This window comes from Salmo salar, chromosome ssa12, assembly GCF_905237065.1.
Source record: "Salmo salar chromosome ssa12, Ssal_v3.1, whole genome shotgun sequence".
In the NCBI taxonomy this organism is placed as follows: Eukaryota; Metazoa; Chordata; class Actinopteri; order Salmoniformes; family Salmonidae; genus Salmo; species Salmo salar.
This window is the reverse complement of record NC_059453.1, coordinates 77573753-77595860: the sequence shown is the minus strand read 5'-3', so window position 1 is coordinate 77595860 and position 22108 is coordinate 77573753. Positions and strand designations below refer to the sequence as shown.

At 43.0% G+C, this 22108-nt stretch overlaps 1 protein-coding gene across 8 annotated transcripts; it reads left to right on the top strand.

Moving 5' to 3' along the window:
• Window positions 1-7536: 7536 nt before the first annotated feature.
• On the top strand, window positions 7537-20835 carry LOC106565803 (tubulin monoglycylase TTLL3). 8 transcript variants are annotated; one of them, XM_014133354.2, is made up of 15 exons: window positions 7537-9358; window positions 10042-10270; window positions 11254-11367; window positions 11810-11913; window positions 12011-12170; window positions 12274-12323; window positions 12400-12528; window positions 12690-12804; window positions 13029-13148; window positions 13245-13437; window positions 13544-13692; window positions 13852-14095; window positions 14220-14479; window positions 19811-19986; window positions 20096-20835. In XM_014133354.2, the coding sequence occupies exons 2-15, from the start codon at window positions 10243-10245 to the stop codon at window positions 20717-20719; spliced, it is 2466 nt and encodes an 821-aa protein (XP_013988829.2). In that variant the 5' UTR covers window positions 7537-9358; window positions 10042-10242; the 3' UTR covers window positions 20720-20835. The 8 variants fall into 8 exon arrangements, with proteins under 8 accessions (XP_013988829.2, XP_045547745.1, XP_013988831.2 ...); XM_014133356.2 differs by having other exon boundaries at window positions 7538-9358; window positions 10042-10231; XM_014133355.2 differs by having other exon boundaries at window positions 7538-9358; window positions 10042-10248.
• The last annotated feature ends 1273 nt before the right edge of the window (window positions 20836-22108 follow it).

Genomic DNA, 22108 nt, shown 5'->3' with positions numbered 1-22108 from the left:
TGCACTATAACCAATCAGAGCTGCAGTAGACATATATGCAAATAGCCATTGCCAAATTTGGATCTGTGACATTCACTTTGAACTGGACTTTGTTTACAGGATGAGGAGTTGTTGGCTTGTTTTGAGATCAGAGCGAGAGCTGCATGAAGCCACCTGTGCACATTTGTTCATATTCTTTGGTAGTTTGTGAGTTATTAGCCCAGTTATAACTAATTTCTAGTCAACAATGAAGGAGTGATTGCTTCCTACAAGAGCAAAAAATGTGTGCATTTCTAGCCATCTTTGAAAAGCGAGTCAGGTAAATAGCTTTTTTTATTTCTTGAAGTGGCAGTGTTGTATTTTGAGACGGTTGTGAATAGCTAAGTAGTCAATAGACAGATGTTAGCATAATTTTTTGTAAAGTGGTTTCTTGCATCAAACAACAATATTTTCAGTCACCTCCTTGTCTGAAGGACAAGTGTATAGACAGGTTAATGTCATATCCTGCATATTTTTTTCAAAAGACTCATGGAATATAGGCCTACATTGAACACCACACATTGGCTGCTACTGTAGGCTGCTACTACGGTCAACAGCTCTGCACCCCCCACAGCAAATTGCCCAAGCCTCCCCCATTTCTCCTTCACCCAAATCCAAATAGCTGATGTTCTGAAAGAGCTGCAAAATCTGGACCCCTACAAATCAGCTGGGCTAGACAATCTGGACCATCTCTTTCTAAAATTATTCGCTGCAATTGTTGCAACCCCTATTACTAGCCTGTTCAACCTCTCCTTCGTATCGTCTGAGATCCCTAAAGATCGCAAAGCTTTCGCAGTCATCACCCTCTTCAAAGGGGGAGACACTCTAGACCCAAACTGTTACAGACCTATATCTATCCTACCCTGCCTTTCTAAAGTCTTCGAAAGCCAAGTTAACAAACAGATCACCGACCATTTCGAATCCCATCGCACCTTCTGAGCTATGCAATCTGGTTTCAGAGCTGGTCATGGGTGCACCTCAGCCACGCTCAAGATCCTAAACGATATCATAACCGCCATCTATAAAAGACAATACTGTGCAGTCGTCTTCATCGACCTGGCCAAGGCTTTCGACTCTGTCAATCACCGCATTCTTATCGGCAGACTCAACAGCCTTGGTTTCTCAAATGACTGCCTCGCCTGGTTCACCAACTACTTCTCAGATAGAGTTCAGTGTGTCAAATTGGAGGGCCTGTTGTCCGGACCTTTGGCTGGGGCGTGCCACAAGGTTTAATTCTCGGGCTGACTCTTTTCTCTATATACATCAATGATGTCGCTCTTGCTGCTGGTGATTCTCTGATCCACCTCTACGCAGACAACACCATTCTGTATACTTCTGGCCCTTCTTTGGACACTGTGTTAACAAACCTCCAGACGAGCTTCAATGCCATACAACACTCCTTCCGTGGCCTCCAACTGCTCTTAAATGCAAGTAAAGCTAAATGCATGCTCTTCAACCGATCGCTGCCCACACCCGCCCGCCCGTCTAGCATCACTACTCTGGACGGTTCTGACTTAGAATATGTGGACAACTAAAAATACCTAGGTGTCTGGTTAGACTGTAAACTCTCCTACAAGACTCACATTAAGTATCTCCAATCCAAAATTACATCTAGAATCTGCTTCCTATATTGCAACAAAGCATCCTTTGCTCATGCTGCCAAACAGACCCTCGTAATACTGACTATCCTATCGATCTTTGACTTCGATGTCATTTACAAAATAGCCTCCAATACTCTACTCAGCAAATTGGATGTAGTCTATCACAGTGCCATGCATTTGTCACCAAAGCCCCATATACTACCCACCACTGTGACCTGTATGCTCTCGTTGGCTGGCCCTCGCTTCATATTCGTCGCCAAACCCACTGGCTCCAGGTCATCCATAAGTCTTTGCTAGGTAAAACCCTGCCATAGTAGCACCCACCCGCAGCACGTGCTCCAGCAGGTATATTTCACTGGTCATCCCCAAAGCCAACTCCTCCTTTGGCCACCTTTCCTTACAGTTCTCTGCTGCCAATGACTGGAACGAATTGCAAAAATCACTGAAGCTGGAGTCTTATATCTCCCTCACTAACTTTAAGCATCAGCTGTCAGAGCAGCTTACCAATCATTGCACCTGTACACAGCCCATCTGTAAATAGCCCACCCAACTACCTTATTTACTTTTTTGCTCCTTTGCACCCCAGTATCTCTACTTGCACATTCATCTTCTGCACATCTATCGCTCCAGTGTTTAATTGCTAAATTGTAATTATTTCGCCACTATGGCCTATTTATTGCCTTACATCCCTAATCTTACTACATTTGCACACACTGTATATAGATTTTTTCTATTGTGTTATTGACTGTACGTTTGTTTATCCCATGTGTAACTGTGTGTTGTTTGTATCGCACTGCTTTGCTTTATCTTGGGCAGGTCGCAGTTGTAAATGAGAACTTGTTCTCAACTGGCCTACCTGGTTAAATAAAGGTGAAATAAAAAATATATTTTTTTAAAGAAGTTATGGAACCGTTTTGATGGTAGGCCAATCTGGTAGGCCTACATTATGATCAATTAGCCACAGTAGCCTACTTGGCCACTGTTAAAAGTGTAACTTAAAGTGAGTACAGACCCAGTGTTCACGGTAAACGCACGCCAGAAGTTGCACAGAATTTGTGTGTGTATGTGAGAGAGAGAGACAGACAGACAGAGACAGAGAGAGAGCAAGAGAGAGAGAGAGAGAGAGAGAGAGAGAGAGAGAGAGAGAGAGAGAGAGAGAGAGAGAGGGTGTTTGGGTACTGTGGCATTCTTTAATCAGTTTGGCTCATTGGACAGGTCAGAGTCTATGTTTGAAGTTGTTGAGTGTTTTTTTTGGCAATGCTTTGTAGATGTGTTCCAGAGTAGAGAGTGTTCCGGAGTAGAGAGACCCACAGTGGCAACTGTAATTGAGTACTGGCAGCGTCTGCTGTGGCAGGTGGGAAGTTACCTGAAAAAATATCTCTGAATGTTCTAATCTCTCAATGTTCATCTCAAAGTGTACCAAATTCATGCATTTAGCTGTTGAAATTCCTTCTTTTTTTGCAGGGGAGAATGCCCCCCGGACCACCTTAATGGCTTTAGGCCCCCAATGAGGGGAAGTGGGGGAGACCCCCACCCTAATGCCCCACATATTTTTTTAACACCCCCGGTTTAAAATGAGCCAGAGTCACCTGGGCTGGATGAGAAAGAAAAAGTTTGATTTGCATGTCAAACTCAGCAGGGGTACATAGGGAGCTCCAACTGCCATGCAAATGGATTCAAATGAGGGATGATAAAGTGTGGGTCAAAGGGTGAGGTTACAGAAGGTATGTTTATGTCTGCCATGACATATGAGTCACAGATTCATCCACAGGAGAAGATTCTGAACCAGAGAGTACTAGTTGATATGAGAACCTGGATCTCCTCCTCTTGGTTAAAAAGAAAGAGAAGAAAACAAGTGTGTGTGTGTGTGTGTGTGTGTGTGTGTGTGTGTGTGTGTGTGTGTGTGTGTGTGTGTGTGTGTGTGTGTGTGTGTGTGTGTGTGTGTGTGTGTGTGTGTGTGTGTGTGTGTGTGTGTGTGTGTGTGTGTGTGTGTGTGTGTGTGTGTGTGTGTGTGTGTCTCGTGTCAACATGTGTAATAGTGATTATTCTCTCCCGAATAAAATGTGAATTGCAGTTTACCCTAGCAGCAACCGCACAGCTATGGGAATGATAAACTATGACATCACAATAGTAGAGGCAGTCATGGTGGGGACAATGGAGCTCTGTGAGGCAGAGAAGCGGGGGCGTGGCCTAGCTGGACAGAGGCTCCTCACACTGGAAGGACCACAGCAGCTGTCTGAACCGCTGTGTGTCTCCCTGCCTTCACCCCACTCCCTCTCTCTGTTTGCCACAAACTCTGGAACGCAGGGATGGAGGTGGAGTAGGAGGAGAGACCGAGAGAAAGAGATGGCTTGCACAGACTGAAAGACAATGGCCCAATGGACAGAGAGCCCCTCTCTCTATAGAGACACATGCAGGCACGCACACACATGCATGCATACACATGTTGACACACACACAACCACACACACCCACACACTGTACCAGGGGCGGAAATCCCGGGGGGGACGGGGGGGACGCGACCCCCCCATCCTGGGAAAAATATGATTTGTCCCCCCCAATATATCACTGAAACATAACTATATAATTTAAATAATATTAATAATTCGCAATGAAAGCAATTGTGCTGATTATAGACACTTAATAGCTCGTGTTTAAGTTTCAAAAGATTGCGACCCCCCCACCCTTTGCCTCACAATGGTTTGATCCACTGCCAGTTCCTTAGCTTGCTCCGTAACAGAGAGGTCGTATCTACTGTCTGAAAGGCACGCAATGCACGTAACTGACGTGAGGTTAATCCAATATTAACTATTAAACTAGCTAGTACCTATTCCATTTATGTGGCGTCGTCAAAGATGGAATCTTTGCTATCGTCAATTTATTCCAAGATCAGCATGCATGTAAGTTAGTGCTTCAAAGTCCCTGTGATAAGGTTAGCGATAAACTGAACAGAACTACACTCTCTTCTACCACTGTTTTAAATATATTTAATGGTCTCGTTGCAAAATCTAAATTGTCGCAAGGGAACTTTTATTTATATATTTTATTTCACCTTTATTTAACCCGGGTAGCAAAGATTATAGCAAACACCACTGACTTGGTGCTCGCTAGCTTTGCAAATTCAGCTATTGTTAGAAGCCAGCCAATATGAAACAAACGATTAAAATGACAAAAGGTTGCAGCATATGTTGTGTAAATGGTGAACTCATACAGCTGTCAACTCTTGTCACTGCAATCCGTTTCACATTTGCTAGCTACCTTTTAGATCGAAGCCCATATAGAATGATAAAAGATAAGATGATAGAAGCCCATCTCCTACTGTAAATAACCTACATACTGTGTGTGTGTAGCCAACCAGGTAGAAAAATGGCAGGAAAATGGCAGAAAAAAGATGGACATCAGAGTATTTTCCAGTACACCAAAACGCAAAGTAAGAACCCTAGTAGCCTAATATCTCAAAGACTAGTTGATAAAATGTTCATAAGAAAGAAATGAAATTCTAATGGAAATGTTTCACAATGATGTCATTAGGCAGAGCAGGCAACAGATGGCACACAGACAGAGTTGGGGACAGATATGCAGCGACAGACTGGCAGAGACAGGGAGTCTCAGGTAAGTTTGTTGAGTCTTTGTTTGGCAACATTTACATTTAAGTAATTTAGCAGACGCTCTTATCCAGAGCGACTTCCAAATGGCTGCATTCACCTTATGATATCCAGTGGAACAACCACTTTACAATAGTGCATCTAAATCTTTTAGGGGGGGGGTTAGAAGGATTACTTTATCCTATCCTAGGTATTCCTTAAAGAGGTGGGGTTTCAGGTGTCTCCGGAAGGTGGTGACTGACTCCGCTGTCCTGGCGTCGTGAGGGGAGCTTGTTCCACCATTGGGGTGCCAGAGCAGCGAACAGTTTTGACTGGGCTGAGCGGGAACTGTGCTTCCTCAGAGGTAGGGGGGCCAGCAGGCCAGAGGTGGATGAACGCAGTGCCCTTGTTTGGGTGTAGGGCCTGATCAGAGCCTGAAGGTATGGAGGTGCCGTTCCCTTCACAGCTCCGTAGGCAATCACCATGGTCTTGTAGCGGATGCGAGCTTCAACTGGAAGCCAGTGGAGAAAGCGGAGGAGCGGGGTGGCGTGAGAGAACTTGGGAAGGTTGAACACCAGATTTAGTATTTTGATCGTCGACAAGGTTTATTTGAGCTATGGTCAGCAGCATTTTAAATTGCCATAGTAATGACTGATGCCAGTGCGTCACTGGCAAGAATCAGCTAATTGTCTGTGGTATTGAGTTTTCGCGCAGAGAGTGAATCGAAGAGAGTGAGGTTAGGTGCGGACAACGAAGGTGGCAACAACAAGATGAAAGGTTCTCAATTTTTTTTACTTGTAAAATAGGAACATAATTGGAAAATGCCATGGATACCTCCACTCTCAACTTAAACTGGTGACTGAACTAAGATTTGTTAAAGGCAATGGTATTGCTGTTGTGATTAGTTGTGTAGTTTTGGGTACCGGTAGTTAGGAGTACGGCAAACACCTTATTTCTTTGGTTCCCCAATATACATTCACCATATTAAACGTAGGCTATGTGTTACAGCACTACTTTTGGTGTCCCCCTCAGGAATTGCTCTTGAGAAAATGTAATGTAATTGTCCCCTCCAAAGTTGATATCAGATTTTCACCCCTGCACTGTACATAATATATTCATCCTCTCTTCAACACCCCCACTACCCTCACACACTGTACCCACTGTTTGCTTCCTTCCCTTCCTTGCCATATAAACCTCCTTTCCTTTCTTACCATATAAACCTCTGGAGCTGATCTGTGTTTACTCTACCCTCCAAATGGAGTGGCATCCTCTTCAAACACCCATAAAGGTTTACTGGCCATAACAGAGAGGAGGGGATACACTCACTACTAATCTGAATTTCACAAACACATTGAGAAGAAGAAGGGATATCTGTTCTGGTGTGAGGGACGGTGAACTTATGGCCATGAAGATTCATGACATGGTACAACCACCTGTGTAGTAAAATGAGTTTGACCGGCATTTAAAGCAACTCAATAAGTGATTGTGCAAACAGTGGATGTGCATCATTAAATGTGTATGAGTTGAGATCTGAATCAGCACAAAGCCCACCTGCCCTTCAGTTCATGTTAAATGAGAAAAAACGGGACAAAAGCACACAGTACAATCCATAGAAATAGAATGAATAGAACGGGCTTGGAAGCTCTAACCCTGACTAATAAACTCATGGGTACACTCGCAATGGCTGCCTGGTATTGTGGTGCAATAATTTCCATGGTACACACAAAGGTGCTAACTAGAACCTAAACGGGTTCTTCGGCTTTCCCATAGGAGAACCCTTTGAAGAACCCTTTTTGGTTACATGTAAAACCCTTTCCACAGAAGGTTCTACATGGAACCCAAAAGAGTTTGACTTGGAAGCAAAAAGGGTTCTACATGGAACGAAAAAGGGTTATCCTATGGGGACAGCCGAAGAACCCTTTTTGGTTACATGTAAAACCCTTTCCACAGAAGGTTCTACATGGAACCCAAAAGAGTTTGACTTGGAACCAAAAAGGGTTCTACATGGAACGAAAAAGGGTTATCCTATGGGGACAGCCGAAGAACCCTTTTGGAACCCTTTTTTCTAAGTGTGTATTTTTGTTGACTCAACAAATCACAGCACAGATTGAAACCCACTGGGCACAGATATCAGTACAACGTCTAGTTTTGATTTACATTTGGTTGAGTTGTCAACTAACGGTGAAATCAACAAAAAATGTCACCACATCATTGGATTTAGGTTAAAAGTTGGGTGAAAAAAAGACAAAATTCCCTTACGTTGATACATTTTTTCAAATCCAATCAGTTTTCCACATTGATTCAACATCATCACATTGATTTTTTTGTTGTTGAAATGACGTGGAAACAATTCAACCAGTTTTTACACTCAAATGGCTGCCAGTCTATCCATTATGCCATCATTGAATTGAATGGAGATCCCCTTCCTATTCATTCTATTTCTATTGTACAATCCACCCAGGCTTAGGGTAAAGACTCCAGTATGAACATCTCCAATAGAAATCTCCAATAGAAATCCCCGTAGGTGATGTCATGCGTAGAAACACATTATCGGGTCTAACGGTCGTCTCTCGTGCTGAACTGCGCATGTGCAGGCCGTCAAATCAAAGACACTCCTTTGATATAAAGTTGTTTTTGAGGAAAATCAAACATGTCAGTTTGGCACTTTCACGAGGTTGAAGTAATAACAGGTTCAACTACTTCAGGAAAATGCTTGAATCTAGGTTGTGTCTTTAGATTTAGAGAACTAATAGATCATTTTTTACTTCTCTCATTGACTTCTCAAACCCCAAACCCAGGCCTGGTCTGTTTGGTCTGTTTCGCAAGCATTCCCGGAAGTGTCGTGCCTCTGGGTTTGCGCTTCTAGGTTTAGAAACTCTGTGCTTAGGGCCTCCAATATCTATTCAGCCTCTCATTCACCTACAATATCAAATGGTTTTGTGATGAAAAAACCATCTGATTCGATGAATAGGATTCAATGACTCCATCTGTTTTAAAGCTTACATGATGGTCGTTAGAATTTTGCATTTTCTTACAGGACACAGGACTACCCAGATAGCAGCTTTACATGATGGTGGTTAGGTAATAGAGGCCATAAGGCTAGATTTGAGTTTCTCTACCCTCCTGGTCTCCAGGTAGGCGACCATGAGAGTTGCCTCATATACCAGTAGATACAGTAGGTCTACTGCCAATGCTGTATTTTAAATAGCTTGTATTATGCAGTAGCTCATGTTATGGTAAAAATCTAAATAAAAAAGTAAGAGATTTTCACTACTTCACCAGCTGCATTATGAGAGTTAGGCCCTGACATGTCCCTGGATCCATAGGATGAGAACCAGGACCTTGCACAGTCATATGACATATCCCACAGGGAGCAATTGGCCGTGGGAGTGGGATTCTCCTGATTTTCTATTTAAATATCCGTTAAACATGGTTGCGATATGGATAGATATCAATGCATGCGCTTTTTTTCATATGCGGGCATTGACCGCCACCTAGTGGTCATAAGCATACATCAAAATCTGACACGTTTTTCTACAGCTTAAAATATTGCAACAATGTAATAAAACTGCGATTTTTTTTGTTCACTGTAGACAATCCAACAACCTTTCAAGAGCAGAATGCTACCCATCACAAATATCAGTTCTTACTTTCTAGATTTCCATAGATGAATTAACCACTCATGATGAGACAAGCAGGGTCGTGCAGTAAATTAAATTGAATGATGTATTGAGGTAATTTCATCTGAATGAATGAAATATCCAAAATACATTGCATGTATTTTGCTTTGAGCAAAACGTTTGCCTATGTAACCTAGCCCTCTCACTGCCTTCGCGTGGGCCATGGCTAGAAGGGATACAGTTTATGTCAAATTGACGTCTACAGTTGCATTTTTGTTCATTTTAGCCATCCTAATCATTTTCCTAAACTTAATTCTCCTAGCCTGCTGCGTAAATTCTCCTAACCTGCAACTAAAAGTCAATTCTGGTCAATTCTGACATAAGATGTATCCCTTCTAGTCAAAACTCTTCACATGTCTTGGTCCTGTTCACCGTGTTGGTATGGAGACAATAAACAGGCAGCAGAGAGAAATGGCAATGTGAAGATTGCGCAGGTGCGACCCTGCAAACTGGAGAACGCACCACATCCGATGAGGTGAGTGAAGTAGACCTATACCCTAAAAATCGCTGTATGACAAATAGTCCCCCCACCCCCATAAGCAGAGAACGTGCGAGGAATTGCGAAATGTATTCCTGGGAAAATGTTACGCGCAGTCGTGCAATCACTTTGATCATTGTGGCGTCACAGTCAGTGCAGTCGATGCAGGTGTCTTTAGAAGTGTGGGTGTCTTGTAAACCAACAGCAAAATCACGAATACGGAAGTGTTGGTATGAGAAAGAGGTACTCTATTTTTGTGTTTGCCTGGTCAATGACAAGGTTAATTTTTGTCATTGAGGATTTTTGGTTAGTCCCTTAGCTAAAGTATCCTCCTGTGTTGTTCTGTGAATGTCACAGATATCCTATAGCTAAGCTATTTAGAACGGGGCCAGTGCTGCTCCACTGTCTGAAGAAGGTAGCAGGTTAGGTGTAACACTGCCCTGTCCAGGGTGTAAGAAACGTGACAGGTGTAGCCAAGCTATCTCTGCTCAGCAATTTGATCCACATTATAGGTCACTGCATCTAATAACAACCCACAGCACTAACAGGACACACACAGTGCATTAGATAAACAGCAAATGCAAACATTTGCACAGATATGATGTGCTTGTAATCATGCATTGGATATTATAGTTATCCTTAATTGAAACCTCACAATAACTTGTGACTTATTTTTACAGTTACTATGGCAAACTGATCAAGCCAAACAACAACAACTTAAAAGAAGAGGCCCCCAAGCCCCCAAAGTGTGTCCAGCCAGGGCAGAGGGAGGAGGGAGACTGGGGAGCTGATGGAAGCCCAACAACATGCATTGACAGTGGTGAGGGAAGCCAGCTGTAATCATCTGTCTGCCAAAGACAAGGAACAAATGTATATACAGTATGTATGTACGTACACTACCGTTCAAAGGTTTGTGGTCACTTAGAAATGTCCTTGTTTTTTCAAGAAAAGCACATTTGTCCATTAATATAACATTGATCAGAAATAGTGTAGACATTGTAATGTTGTAAATGACCATTGTAGCTGGAAATGGCAGATAAAAAAAAAAAAAAAAAGGAATATCTACGTAGTCGTACAGAGGCCCAGTATCAGCAACCATCACTCCTGTTTTCCAATGCTGATGCTCCAGATACTCAACTAGTCTAAAGAAGGCCAGTTTTATTGCAAAAGTGTTTTCTAATGATCAATTAGCCTTTTAAAATGATAAACTTGGATTAGCTAACACAACATGCCATTGAAACACAGGAGTGATGGTTGCTGATAATGGGCCTCTGTACGCCTATGTAGATATTCCATAAAAAATCTGCCGTTTACAGCTACAATAGTCATTTACAACATTAGTAATGTCTACACTGTATTTCTGATCAATTTGAAGTTATTTTAATGGACAAAAAAAATGATTTTCTTTCAAAAACAAGGACATTTTTATGTGACCCCAAACTTTTGAATGGTAGTGTATGTATGAAGAGTGTTGAATAAATCATGAGGTCCCACTCTAGAATGTCAGATTGTCAAATGTTTGAATACAGAGGCCAGGTATTAAAATGCAGTGTGTTTGCTCTTTCAATGCTGGCCTGAAGAGGTCAAGGTATAGGCTTCAATTACACTCCCAAGGGTTTGTGAACTTCATGGCATATCTATCTGCTGTGCACATTAGGCCTACATGGGGATGTAATGATGTTGTTATGTTTTCCCTTAAAGAGCGTCTAGCATGTCATGTTATTTACTTGTTAGTAGATTCTGCTAACTGTTCAACGTCATTGCCACAGCAACGTGTTTTGATGTGACTAAATACAGAACAGTGCTCACCTTTGCTAGAACACTGTATTACTATATGTACCCCAAACCCCATGTTAGATGAATGGAGTTGTGTTTTCGCTCCTCATATTCAGAACCTCTAGGAGAGAGAGACCCCAGTAAAGACCAGCAGAGCAAAGCCCTGTGCCAGCAACACACTCAAATGTTCCTGAACCTCACCACAGAGAAGGGCCTACAGCAAATCCCATGTAAGCCTATGTAACAGTGTAGGTTCCATCCCTCTCTTCGCCCCAACCTGGGCTCGAACCAGGGACCCTTGCACACATCAACAACTGACACCCACGTAGCATCGTTACCCATCGCGCCACAAAAGCTGCGGCCCTTGCAACGCAAGGGGAAACCCTACTTCAAGTCTCAGAGCGAGTGACGTCACTGATTGAAACGCTATTAGCGCGCACCACCGCTAACTAACTAGCCATTTCACATCGGTTACACCTACACCCAGAACCTTCAGACACTTAACACTGACTAACCAGTCATACTAAACATGGACTTGGCTTAGGTACACTTATAACAGTACCATCAACTAACAGTAGATGAGAATACAGTTTGACTTGAATGTGTAGCTTATAAAGTGGTTATTACCGCCGCTGTATCTGAGTTGTGTGTTTATGTATGTGTGTATATCAGCGCCACCAGGTGAGGGAAGAGTGAGGCGCAGCTTGCTCAACCTGCCCATCATCAACCCAGAGAGACTGCGGACAGCAAAAGTACTGGTCGACAAAGCTGTAAAGGTAAGAATCTAAAATAGGACAACCCTCTATATATGTGATACTTAAGGTCATGTAGATACTTTTTATATCTCTCTCTCTGTGTGTCTTTTTCCCTCAGATGCGTATGGTGTTCTCCATACAGGGTCCATACCCTGTGGTTCGGGCTGCCCTGAAGGCGAGGGGTTGGGTAGAGCGCCGCCTGCCGCGCCCAAACCAGCACTGGAGCCGGTGCCGTGGAGATGATGGGAATGATGCTGATGACAGTGATGATGAAGATGGTGAGACAGGAAGGCCACTGCAAATCTTGTAGTATTTGATTCTAACTATCATTGACCATTAGCCTAAATCCTAGATTGTAATCTCCCTCTATGCTCTGCTTAGACAGCCCAGACGACAGAGAGGAAGACCCAGATGACATGTATGACCTCATGGTAATAGAACGGAAGTGTGGGGGGGGGGGGGTGTAGCACACAGTTTTTATGTCTTTCCCCTGCCCATCTATCTTAGTCTCGCATGGTGAGGAACGAAACGTCATATTTCTATTGGACGACGCGTAGAGAGACAGTGGACAACCGCTCATTGCGAAAGGAACAGATGACCAATCACTATGCCAAAGCAGGCACCTTCACCACCAAGGTTTGATGGCTTTCACATGGGAGACCCTGAAAAGAACAAACTCTTTACCTTTTCACAGTCTTTGATCATTTTTATACTCACCACACCTATGTAGGCTATGCCTGTCTCCTCCATCTCTCTCTCTCTCTCTCTGTCTCTCTCTCTGTCTCTCTCTGTCTCAGGTTGGGTTGTGTGTGAACCTGAGGAACCTGCGTTGGTTTGATGCTGCAGACCTTGACTCCTTCTTCCCACGCTGCTACAGGCTGGGGGCAGAGGATGAGAAACATGCCTTTATTGGTCAGAATCCTCACCGGTCTCTTTTCGCACCCCGCGTTCTGATCTGCCTATTCCCCCCCCCTCTCTATCGGAATGCCTCACTTCTATAGTCTTAGGGGGATTTACAGTACTGCCTCTCCTTCCCTTTCATTTTCCATACTTTTAGGCGTGGGGGGGCAACCTTCCTGTGGCAACCTCTATCTGACTTGCTCTATTTCTCCCTCTCTGTCTCTCTCTCTCTATAGAGGACTACAGGAGGACAGCATGCACCAGCCTTATACAGTGTGTTGTGGAGAGGATTCGGGGTGAGCGAGGAGAGGGAGAGGGAGGTGGCACAGCTGGATCAACTGACCAATCATGTCAAAGTAAGGTATTCCTCACAAAAAGAGGCATACCCCCTCAATCCCCCCAATTTAGGTCAAACGGAGCTACAGGCTTCATTGTCTTGTCCAATCCCTTAGGTCAGAAAAAAGCATGCAAGCGTCGAGCCATGTCATTGGTGGCCTCCAAAATGATTGACAGTGCACTAAAAGTTTGCCAGGACTTCCTGGACAGCTTGGAACACAATGACATAGACATTGCCTTGGAAACACCACCATCCCTAACAGAACAAGAGTGGCTGGAGTTCATCCACAATTACTACCTGGTTGTCCAGTGAGTACTCCATATAGTATGATCATTATGTGTCTCTGTCATGTCAGTACATGCATCTCTTTGTCAGTGTATCTCAGTGGCACTTCTCACTCTCTCCCTCTCTCAGTGATGGTGTAGAGATAGAGGAGAGTTTTCACTATGTGAACAGCTGTCAGGCTATGTTGCGCAAGCTTCGTGATGTCAATCCACAGCTAGACACAGATGGCATCCACAACATCTGGATAGTCAAACCCGGGGCCAAGTCCCGGGGCAGAGGTGAGTTCCAAGAGGGGAAGAAGAGACAAGTGTAGTAGTACTTTATTTAACTGTATCCTCATGCTGTATTTACCTTTAATATTTATTTAATGCTGCTTATAGTGTAGGCCTACAGTAACTTTGTTTTTGTGTCCCTTCCATGTCCCTCCACCTGTGCAGGCATCATGTGTGCCAAGCGGCTGGATGACATCCTGAGGCTGGTGGACAGTGACCCAGCCCTGATCAAGGATAGTAAGTGGGTGGTGCAGAAGTACCTGGAGCGCCCTCTGCTGGTCCACGGCACCAAGTTTGACCTCCGCCAGTGGTTCCTGGTGACTGACTGGAACCCTCTCACTGTCTGGTTTTATAAGAAGTGCTACCTACGCTTCTCCACCCAGCCCTACTCAGTTGAGACACTGGACAGGTAAGGGGGACATTTTTACCCTGTTGTTATTGCCATTTTTCCATGTTGATTCAACATTTCACCTTGTTGCTAATTTCCTATGCTCTCATCTCTTCTGTTCCCCTCTATATCCCCCTTCTTCCAGTTCTGTCCACCTGTGTAACAACTCCATACAGAAGCACTTTCAGCCCTCCCAACAGCGTCACCCAGAGGTGCCTGAGGACAACATGTGGTCATGTGACCAGTTCCGGGCCTTCCTGTCTGGGCAGGGCCGAGCAGCACAGTGGGGGTCTGTGGTGGTCCCAGGGATGAAGAAGGCTGTGGTCCACGCCTTGCAGACTGCCCAAGACCTGGTGGAGTCACGCCGAGGGAGCTTTGAACTCTACGGAGCCGACTTCATGCTAGGTGTGAATGATGTCAGTGGCATCAGTATTTGTTGTTATTGGCAGTGAAGTTCATGTTTTATTGTCACATGCACAAGTACAGTGAAATGCTTAACTTGCAAGCTCTACCCAACAGTGCAGTAATCAATCAATATCAAAATAGTATAACTAATTAAAAAAATACAAAATAAAAAAAAATATATATATATATATATATATGGTGCCTTCAGAAAGTATTCATACCCATTGACTTATTCCACATTTTGTTGTGTTACAGCCTGAATTCAAAATGGATTAAATAAAAAAATAAAAATCTCACCCATCTACTCATAATACCCCATAATGGCAGTGAAAACATGTTTTTCAAAATGTTAGCAAATTTTTTGAAAATTAAATACAAAAAATATGTAATTTACATAAGTATTCACACCCCTGAGTCAATACTTTATAGAAGCACCTTTGGTTGTGATTACAGCTGTGAGTCTCTCTGGATAAGTCTCTAAGAGCATTCCACACATTGTGCAACATTTCCCCATTATTCTTTTAAGAATTCTTCAAGCTCTGGCAAATTGGTTGTTGATCATTATTTAAAAAAACATTTTCAGGTCTTGCCGTAGATTTAAGTCAAAACTGTAACTTGGCCAATCAGGAACATTCACTGTCTTCTAGGTAAGCAACTTCAGTGTAGATTTGGCCTTGTGTTTTAGATTATTGTCCTGCTGAAAGGTGAATTAATCTCCCAGTGTCTGGTGGAAAGCAGACTGAACCTGGTTTTCCACTAGGATTTTTGCCTGTGCTTTATCTCCTTTCCGTTTCTTTTTTTATCATGAAAAATACCCCAGTCCTTAACGATTACAAGCATACCCATAACATGATGCAGCCAACACTATGCTTGAAAATATGGAAAGTGGTACTCAGTAATGTATTGTATTGTATGCCTCAAACATACAGTGCGTTCGGAAAGTATTTAGACCTCTTTACTTTTTCCACATTTTGTTGCGTTACAGCCTCTAAAATGGATTAAAGTTTCACATTTACATAAGAGTTGAAGTCGGAAGTTTACATACACCTGAACCAAATAAATTTAAACTCAGTTTTTCACAATTCCTGACATTTAATCCTATTCAAAATTCCGTTTTAGGTCAGATAGGATCACCACTTTATTTTAAGAATGTGAAATGTCAGAATAATAGTAGAGAGAATGATTTATTTCAGCTTTTATTTCTTTCATCACATTCCCAGTGGATTAGAAGTTTACATACACTCAATTAGTATTTGGTAGCATCACCTTTAAATTGTTTAACTTGGGTCAAACGTTTCTGGTAGCCTTCCACAAGCTTCCCACAATAACTTGGGTGAATTTTGTCCCATTCCTTCTGACAGAGCTGGTGTAACTGAGTCAGGTTTGTAGGCCTCCTTGCTCGCACACACTTTTTCAATTCTGCCCACAAATATTCTATAGGATTGAGGTCAGGGCTTTGTGTTGGCCACTCCAATACCTTGACTTTGTTGTCCTTGAGCCATTTTTCCACAACTTTGGAAGTATGCTTGCGGTCATTGTCCATTTGGAAGACCCATTTGCGACCAAGCTTTAACTTCCTGACTGATATCTCATCAGACCAGAGGACATTTCTCCAAAAACTTCGATCTTTGTCCCCATGTGCAGTTTCAAACCGTAGTCTGGCTTTTTTATGGCGGTTTTGGAGCAGTGGCTTCTTCCTTGCTGAGCGGCCTTTCAGGTTATGTCGATATAGGACTCGTTTTACTGTGGATATAGATACTTTTGTACCGGTTTCCTCCAGCATCTTCACAGGGTCCTTTGCTGTTGTTCTGGGGTTGATTTGCAATTTTCGCACCAAAGTACGTTCATCTCTAGGAGACAGAACTCGTCTCCTTCCTGAGCGGTATGACAGCTGCGTGGTCCCATGGTGTTTATACTTGCGTACTATTGTTTGTAAAGATGAACGTGGTACCTTCAAGCAAAGAGGCACTGGGTTTGAAGGTAGGCCTTGAAATACATCCACAGGTACACCTCTAAAACGACTCAAATAATGTCAGTTAGTCAATCAGAAGCTTTTAAAGTCATGACAGCATTTTCTGGAATTTTCCAAGCTGTTTAAAGTCACAGTCACCGAAGTGTATGTACATTTCTGACCCACTGGAATTGTGATACAGTGAATTATAAGTGAAATAATCGTTAACAATTTTTTTTTAAATTACTTAGTTACTTAGTTTGTTAACAAGACATTTGTGGAGTGGTTAAAAAACTAGTTGTAATGACTCCAACCTAAGTGTTTGTAAACTTCCGACTTCAACTGTAAGTATTCAGACATTTTACTCAGTACTTAGTTGAAGCACCTTTGTCAGCAATTACAGGCTCAAATGTTCTTGGGTATGACACTACAAGCTTGACAAACCTGTATTTGGGGAGTTTCTCCCATTCTTCTCGGCAGATCCTCTCAAGCTCTGTCAGGTTGGATGGGGAGCGTTGCTGCACAGCTATTTTCAGATCTCTTCAGAGATTTTCGATTGGGTTCAAGTCTGGGCTCTGGCTGTGCCACTCAAGGACATTCTGAGACTTTTCCCGAAGCCACTCCTGCGTTGTCTTGGCTGTGTGCTTAGGGTCGTTGTCCTGTTGGAGGGTGAACCTAGAGTGAACCCAGTCTGAGGTCCTGAGCGCTCTGGAGCAGGTTTTCATCAAGGATCTCTCTGTACTTTGCTCCGTTCATCTTTCTCTCAATCCTGACTTGTCTCCCAGTCCCTGCCACTGAAAACCATCCCCACAGCATGATGCTGCCACCACCATGCTTCACCGATGGAATGGTGCCAGGTTTCCTCCAGATGTGACGCTTGGCATTCATGCCAAAGAGTTCAATCTTGGTTTCATCAGACCAGAGGATCTTGTTTCTCATGGTCAGAGTCCTCTAGGTGCCTTCTGGCCAACTCCGAGCAGGCTGTCATGTGCTTTTTACTGAGGAGTGGCTTCCGTCTGGCAACTCCACAGTAAAGGCCTTACTGGTGGAGTGCTTCCCCAGATATGTGCCTCGACACAATCCTGTCTCAAAGCTCTGCGGACAATTCCTTCAACCTCATGGCTTGATTTTGCTCTGACATGCACTGTCACTGTGGGACCTTATGTAGACAGGTGTGTGCCTTTCCAAATATGTCCATTCAATTGAATTTACCACAGATGGACTCCAAACAAGTTGTAGAAACATCTCAAGGATGATCAATGGAAACAGCAAAAATGTTTTAAAAAAAACTGTTCCCTTTGTCATTATGGGGTATTGTGTGTAGATTGATGAGTAAAAAAAAATATTCTAACAATTTTAGAATAATGCTGTGACGTAACAAAATGTGGAAAAAGTCAAGGAGTCTTAATACCTTCCGAATGCACTGTAACACTTTGAATTCAGGACAAAAAGTGAATTGCTTTGCCAATTGTTTTTGCAGTATTACTTTAGTGCCTTGTTGCAAACAGGATGCATGTTTCTCTTCACTCTGTAGTTACTCCACAATAGCAACCTAATTGACAATGTTGTTGATCCATTCTCAGTTTTCTCCCACCACAGCCATTAAACTCTGTAACTGTTTTAAAGTCACCATTGGCCTCATGGTGAAATCCCTGAGCGGTTTCCTTCCTCTCCGGCAACTGAGTTAGGAAGAACGCCTGTATCTTTGTAGTGACTGGGTGTGTTGATACACCATCCAAAGTGTGTAATTAATAACTTCACCATGCTCAAAGGGATATTCAATGTGTGGTTGTTGTTTTTTTTTTTTTACCCATCTAACAATAGGTGCCCTTCTTTGCGAGGCATTGGAAAAACAAACTAAAACACAAACAAAGGGGTTGAATACTTATTGGCTGAAGTCATTTCAGCTTTTCAATTTTAATGAATTTGTAAAAAAATTGAAGAACAATCATTCCAATTTGACATTATGGGGTATTGTGTAGGCCAGTGACAAAACAAAACACTATTTAATCCATTTGAAATTCAGGCTGTAACACAATAAAATTTTGAAAATGTCAAGGGGTGCGAATACTTTCTAAAGGTAAAGAAAACATAAGAGAGGAAGCTATATACAGGGTCAGTTCCAATACCACATTTACAATGTACAGGGATACTGGAGTATTTGAGGTAGATAGGTATGTATTAATTAAAAATGAAAAGCTGAAATGTCTTGAGTCATAAATATTCAGCCTCTTTGTTATGGCAAGCCTAAATAAGTTCAGTACAAATTTGCTTAACATGTCACATAAGTTGCATGTACTCACTCTGTGTACAATAATGGTGTTTAACATTGATTTTTGAATGACTCATCTCTGTACCCCACACATACAATTATCTGTAAGGTCCCTCAGTCAAGCAGCGAATTTCAAACACAGATTCAACCACAAAGACCAGAGAGGTTTTCCAATGCCTCGCAAAGAAGAACACCTATTGGTAGATGGGTAAAAAAAATGTATCCCTTTTTGAGCATAGAGAAGTTTTTAATTCCACATTGGATGGTATACACCCAGTCACTACAAAGATACAAGCGTCCTTCCTAACTCAGTTGTCGGAGAGGAAGGACACCGCTCAGGGATTTCACCATGAGGCCAATGGTGACTTTAAAACAGTTACAGAGTTGGATCAACAACATTGTAGTTACTCCACATTACTAAAATAATTGACAGAGTGAAAAGAAGGAAGCCTGTACAGAATAACAAATATTCTAAAACATGCATCCTGTTTGCAACAAGGGACTAAAGTAATACTGCAACAAATGTGGCAATGCAAAGTGTTATCTTTGGGGCAAGTCCAATACAACACATTACTGAGTACCACTCTCCATATTTTCAAGCATGGTGGTGGCTGCATCATGTTATGGTTATGCTTGTAATCGTTAAGGATTGGGGAATTTTTCTAAATAAAAAATTAATGTGATGAGCACTGGCAAAATCCTAGAGGAAAACCTGGTTCAGTCTGCTTTCCACCAGACACTGGGAGATTAATTCATCTTTCAGCAGGACAATAACTTGAAGCACAAATCTACACAGAAGTTGCTTACCTAGAAGACAGTGAATGTTCCTGAGTGGCTGAGTTAATCTGCTTGAAAATCTTCAGTTATTCATTAAAAATATATATTTTTACAAAAACTGATTTTTCTTCCACTTTGACAGAGTATTTTGTTGTTGACAAAAAAAAATGACAAATCAATTTTAATCCCGCTTTGTAACAATAAAATGTAAAGAAATCCAAGGGGTCTGAATACTTTTGCAAGGCACTGTACATGTAAACAGGAGTCATAGTGACCAGTAGCAGGATAAATAGGTTGATACTAATATGGTGGAACATCTTCTGTTCCAAAGGTCGTGACCTGAGGCCATGGCTGATAGAGATCAATGCCAGCCCCACCATGGCCCCCTCTACAGCAGTGACAACACGCCTGTGTGCAGCCGTGCAGGAGGACACTCTACGGGTGGTCCTGGACCGTCGGTTGGACCGAGGGGCATACACTGGGGGCTTTCAGCTTATATACAAACAGGTGAGGTGTGTTTATGTATGCCTTTTAGTTAGGAAAGGGAAGTTTAATGTACCCCTGAATAAGAGGTTGTACAGATGTCATCTCTCTTTCTCTCTGTCTCTGTCTATAGGCAGCAGTGGAGGTGCCTCAGTATGTAGGGGTCAACCTGCTTGTTGAGGGCTCCCAGATCAGACGGCCCCGCCCTCCTCATCAAAAAGCCTCCAAACCCTCTAAGTGTCGTACCAATCAACCAGCGCCCAGACGCCCTCCTCAAAGCAAGGAGTACGAGACTGTGGCAGAGAAACCCAAGCCGGCCCCCTCTAAGAAGGGTCTGAAGTCTGAGGTACGACACCTTACCTTCTCTGGCTTCAGAGTCCAGACCCCACTTTCTACTGAGAGGCCCCTGGCCGGGGAGTCCTGGAGGCTGCAGCGTCTGGGCCTGGTTGACTCCCTCCAGCTGCCCCCCAGGGCCCAGTCCCGCTCCATGAACTGCTGGCGGAGACCCCAGGTTATTGTGCCCTGGTCAGGGCGAGCACGCCCCTTTGCTACCCCTGATATCTACAAAGGCCCTGTCCTTCCCCTGGAGGTCATCAGCCTTCAAGACCCAGACAGGGAGCCCAGTGCCCTGCTTGTGCCCGCTCCTGTGGTCCTCCATGCTGAGTTCAGGTTCCAGAAGTTTCTCAGGCAACAGAACCTCCACCGTAGGGTGATCAAGACCACATGTGTAGGGAGAGGAATTCACAAGAGCTCGTGACATGGATCGGTTTTTGAACCATTCACTGACTGCTGCCTGATTTTGAAAGCTGTCTTTTTGCACTCAGCCATTATAGGCCTACCTCATCATAATAAAGTCAGTATTGTATCCACTTAGATTTTCAGTCTTGGTATGTTTTTCCCTTTATACTGCTGTCATTTACTTAGATAACTGTGTACTGTAGTCTTTTTGTCCAACTTGGCAACCTGGTCTCAGAGCATTTTGTATTATTCTGTACGGAAATCTGAGATGGTTATCATATTGTATGCATAATATTTATCATATTATTACCAATCCCACAAGGTATGACTCCAAACACCTAGAAAAGGCTACTCTCCTCGATGTTATCCTCACAAATAATCCTGATAGGTATCAGTCTGGTGTTTTCTGTAAGGACCTTAGTGATCACTGTTTTACAGCCTGTGTTCGTAATGGCTGCTCATTTAAACGACTTGTCCTGATTTGTCATAGACGCTTTTAAAAAAACTTTCATGAGCAAGCCTTCCTTCATGAACTGGTCTCTGTAAAATGGAATAGAATCAGCTTGATCACCTCTGTCGAAGACGCTTGGACCGTCTATTTTTTTAATAATTTCAGTGGTATTGTTAACCTGTTATGGATAGGGGGCAGTATTTTCACGGCCGGATAAAAAACGTACCCGATTTAATCTGATTATTACTCCTGCCCAGAAACTAGAATATGCATGTAATTATTAGCTTTGGATAGAAAACACTCCAAAGTTTCTAAAACTGTTTGAATGGTGTCTGTGAGTATAACAGAACTCATTTGGCAGGCCAAAACCTGAGAAGATTCCTTACAGGAAGTGCCCTCTCTGACCATTTCTTGGCCTTCTACACTCTCTTTATTGAAAACTGAGGATCTCTGCTGTAACATGACACTTCCTACGGCTCCCATAGGCTCTCAGAAGGCGGCAAAACGGTGAATGATGCCTTTGGAGCCCCTGGCTGAAAAACAGTAGCGCATTTGGATAGTGGTCGATCAGAGAACAATGAGACTGGAGGCGCGTGCACGAGGCGACACCATGTTTTTATTCTTTCGTCTTTGAACGAAAACAACGACTCCCGGTCGGAATATTATCGCTTTTTTTACGAGAAAAATCGCATAAAAATTTATTTTAAACAGCGTTTGACATGCTTCGAAGTACGGTAATGGAATATTTTGCATTTTTTTTGTCACGAAACGCGTCGAGCGCGTAACCCTTCATCACCCTTCGGATAGTGTCTTGAACGCACAACAAAACGCCGCTATTTGGATATAACTATGGATTATTTGGAACCAAACCAACATTTGTTATTGAAGTCCCGGGAGTGCATTCTGACGAAGAACAGCAAAGGTAATCCAATTTTTATTATAGTAAATCGGAGTTTG

Excerpts from the sequence above, each read along its gene's own strand:
- LOC106565803 (XM_014133352.2), top strand. The coding sequence starts at position 9,237 with ATGTCTTGGTCCTGTTCACCGTGTTGGTATGGAGACAATAAACAGGCA. Across the intron at positions 13,438-13,543 it reads AATTACTACCTGGTTGTCCA|TGATGGTGTAGAGATAGAGG; the intron begins GTGAGTACTCCA and ends TCCCTCTCTCAG. Across the intron at positions 13,693-13,851 it reads GGCCAAGTCCCGGGGCAGAG|GCATCATGTGTGCCAAGCGG; the intron begins GTGAGTTCCAAG and ends CCACCTGTGCAG.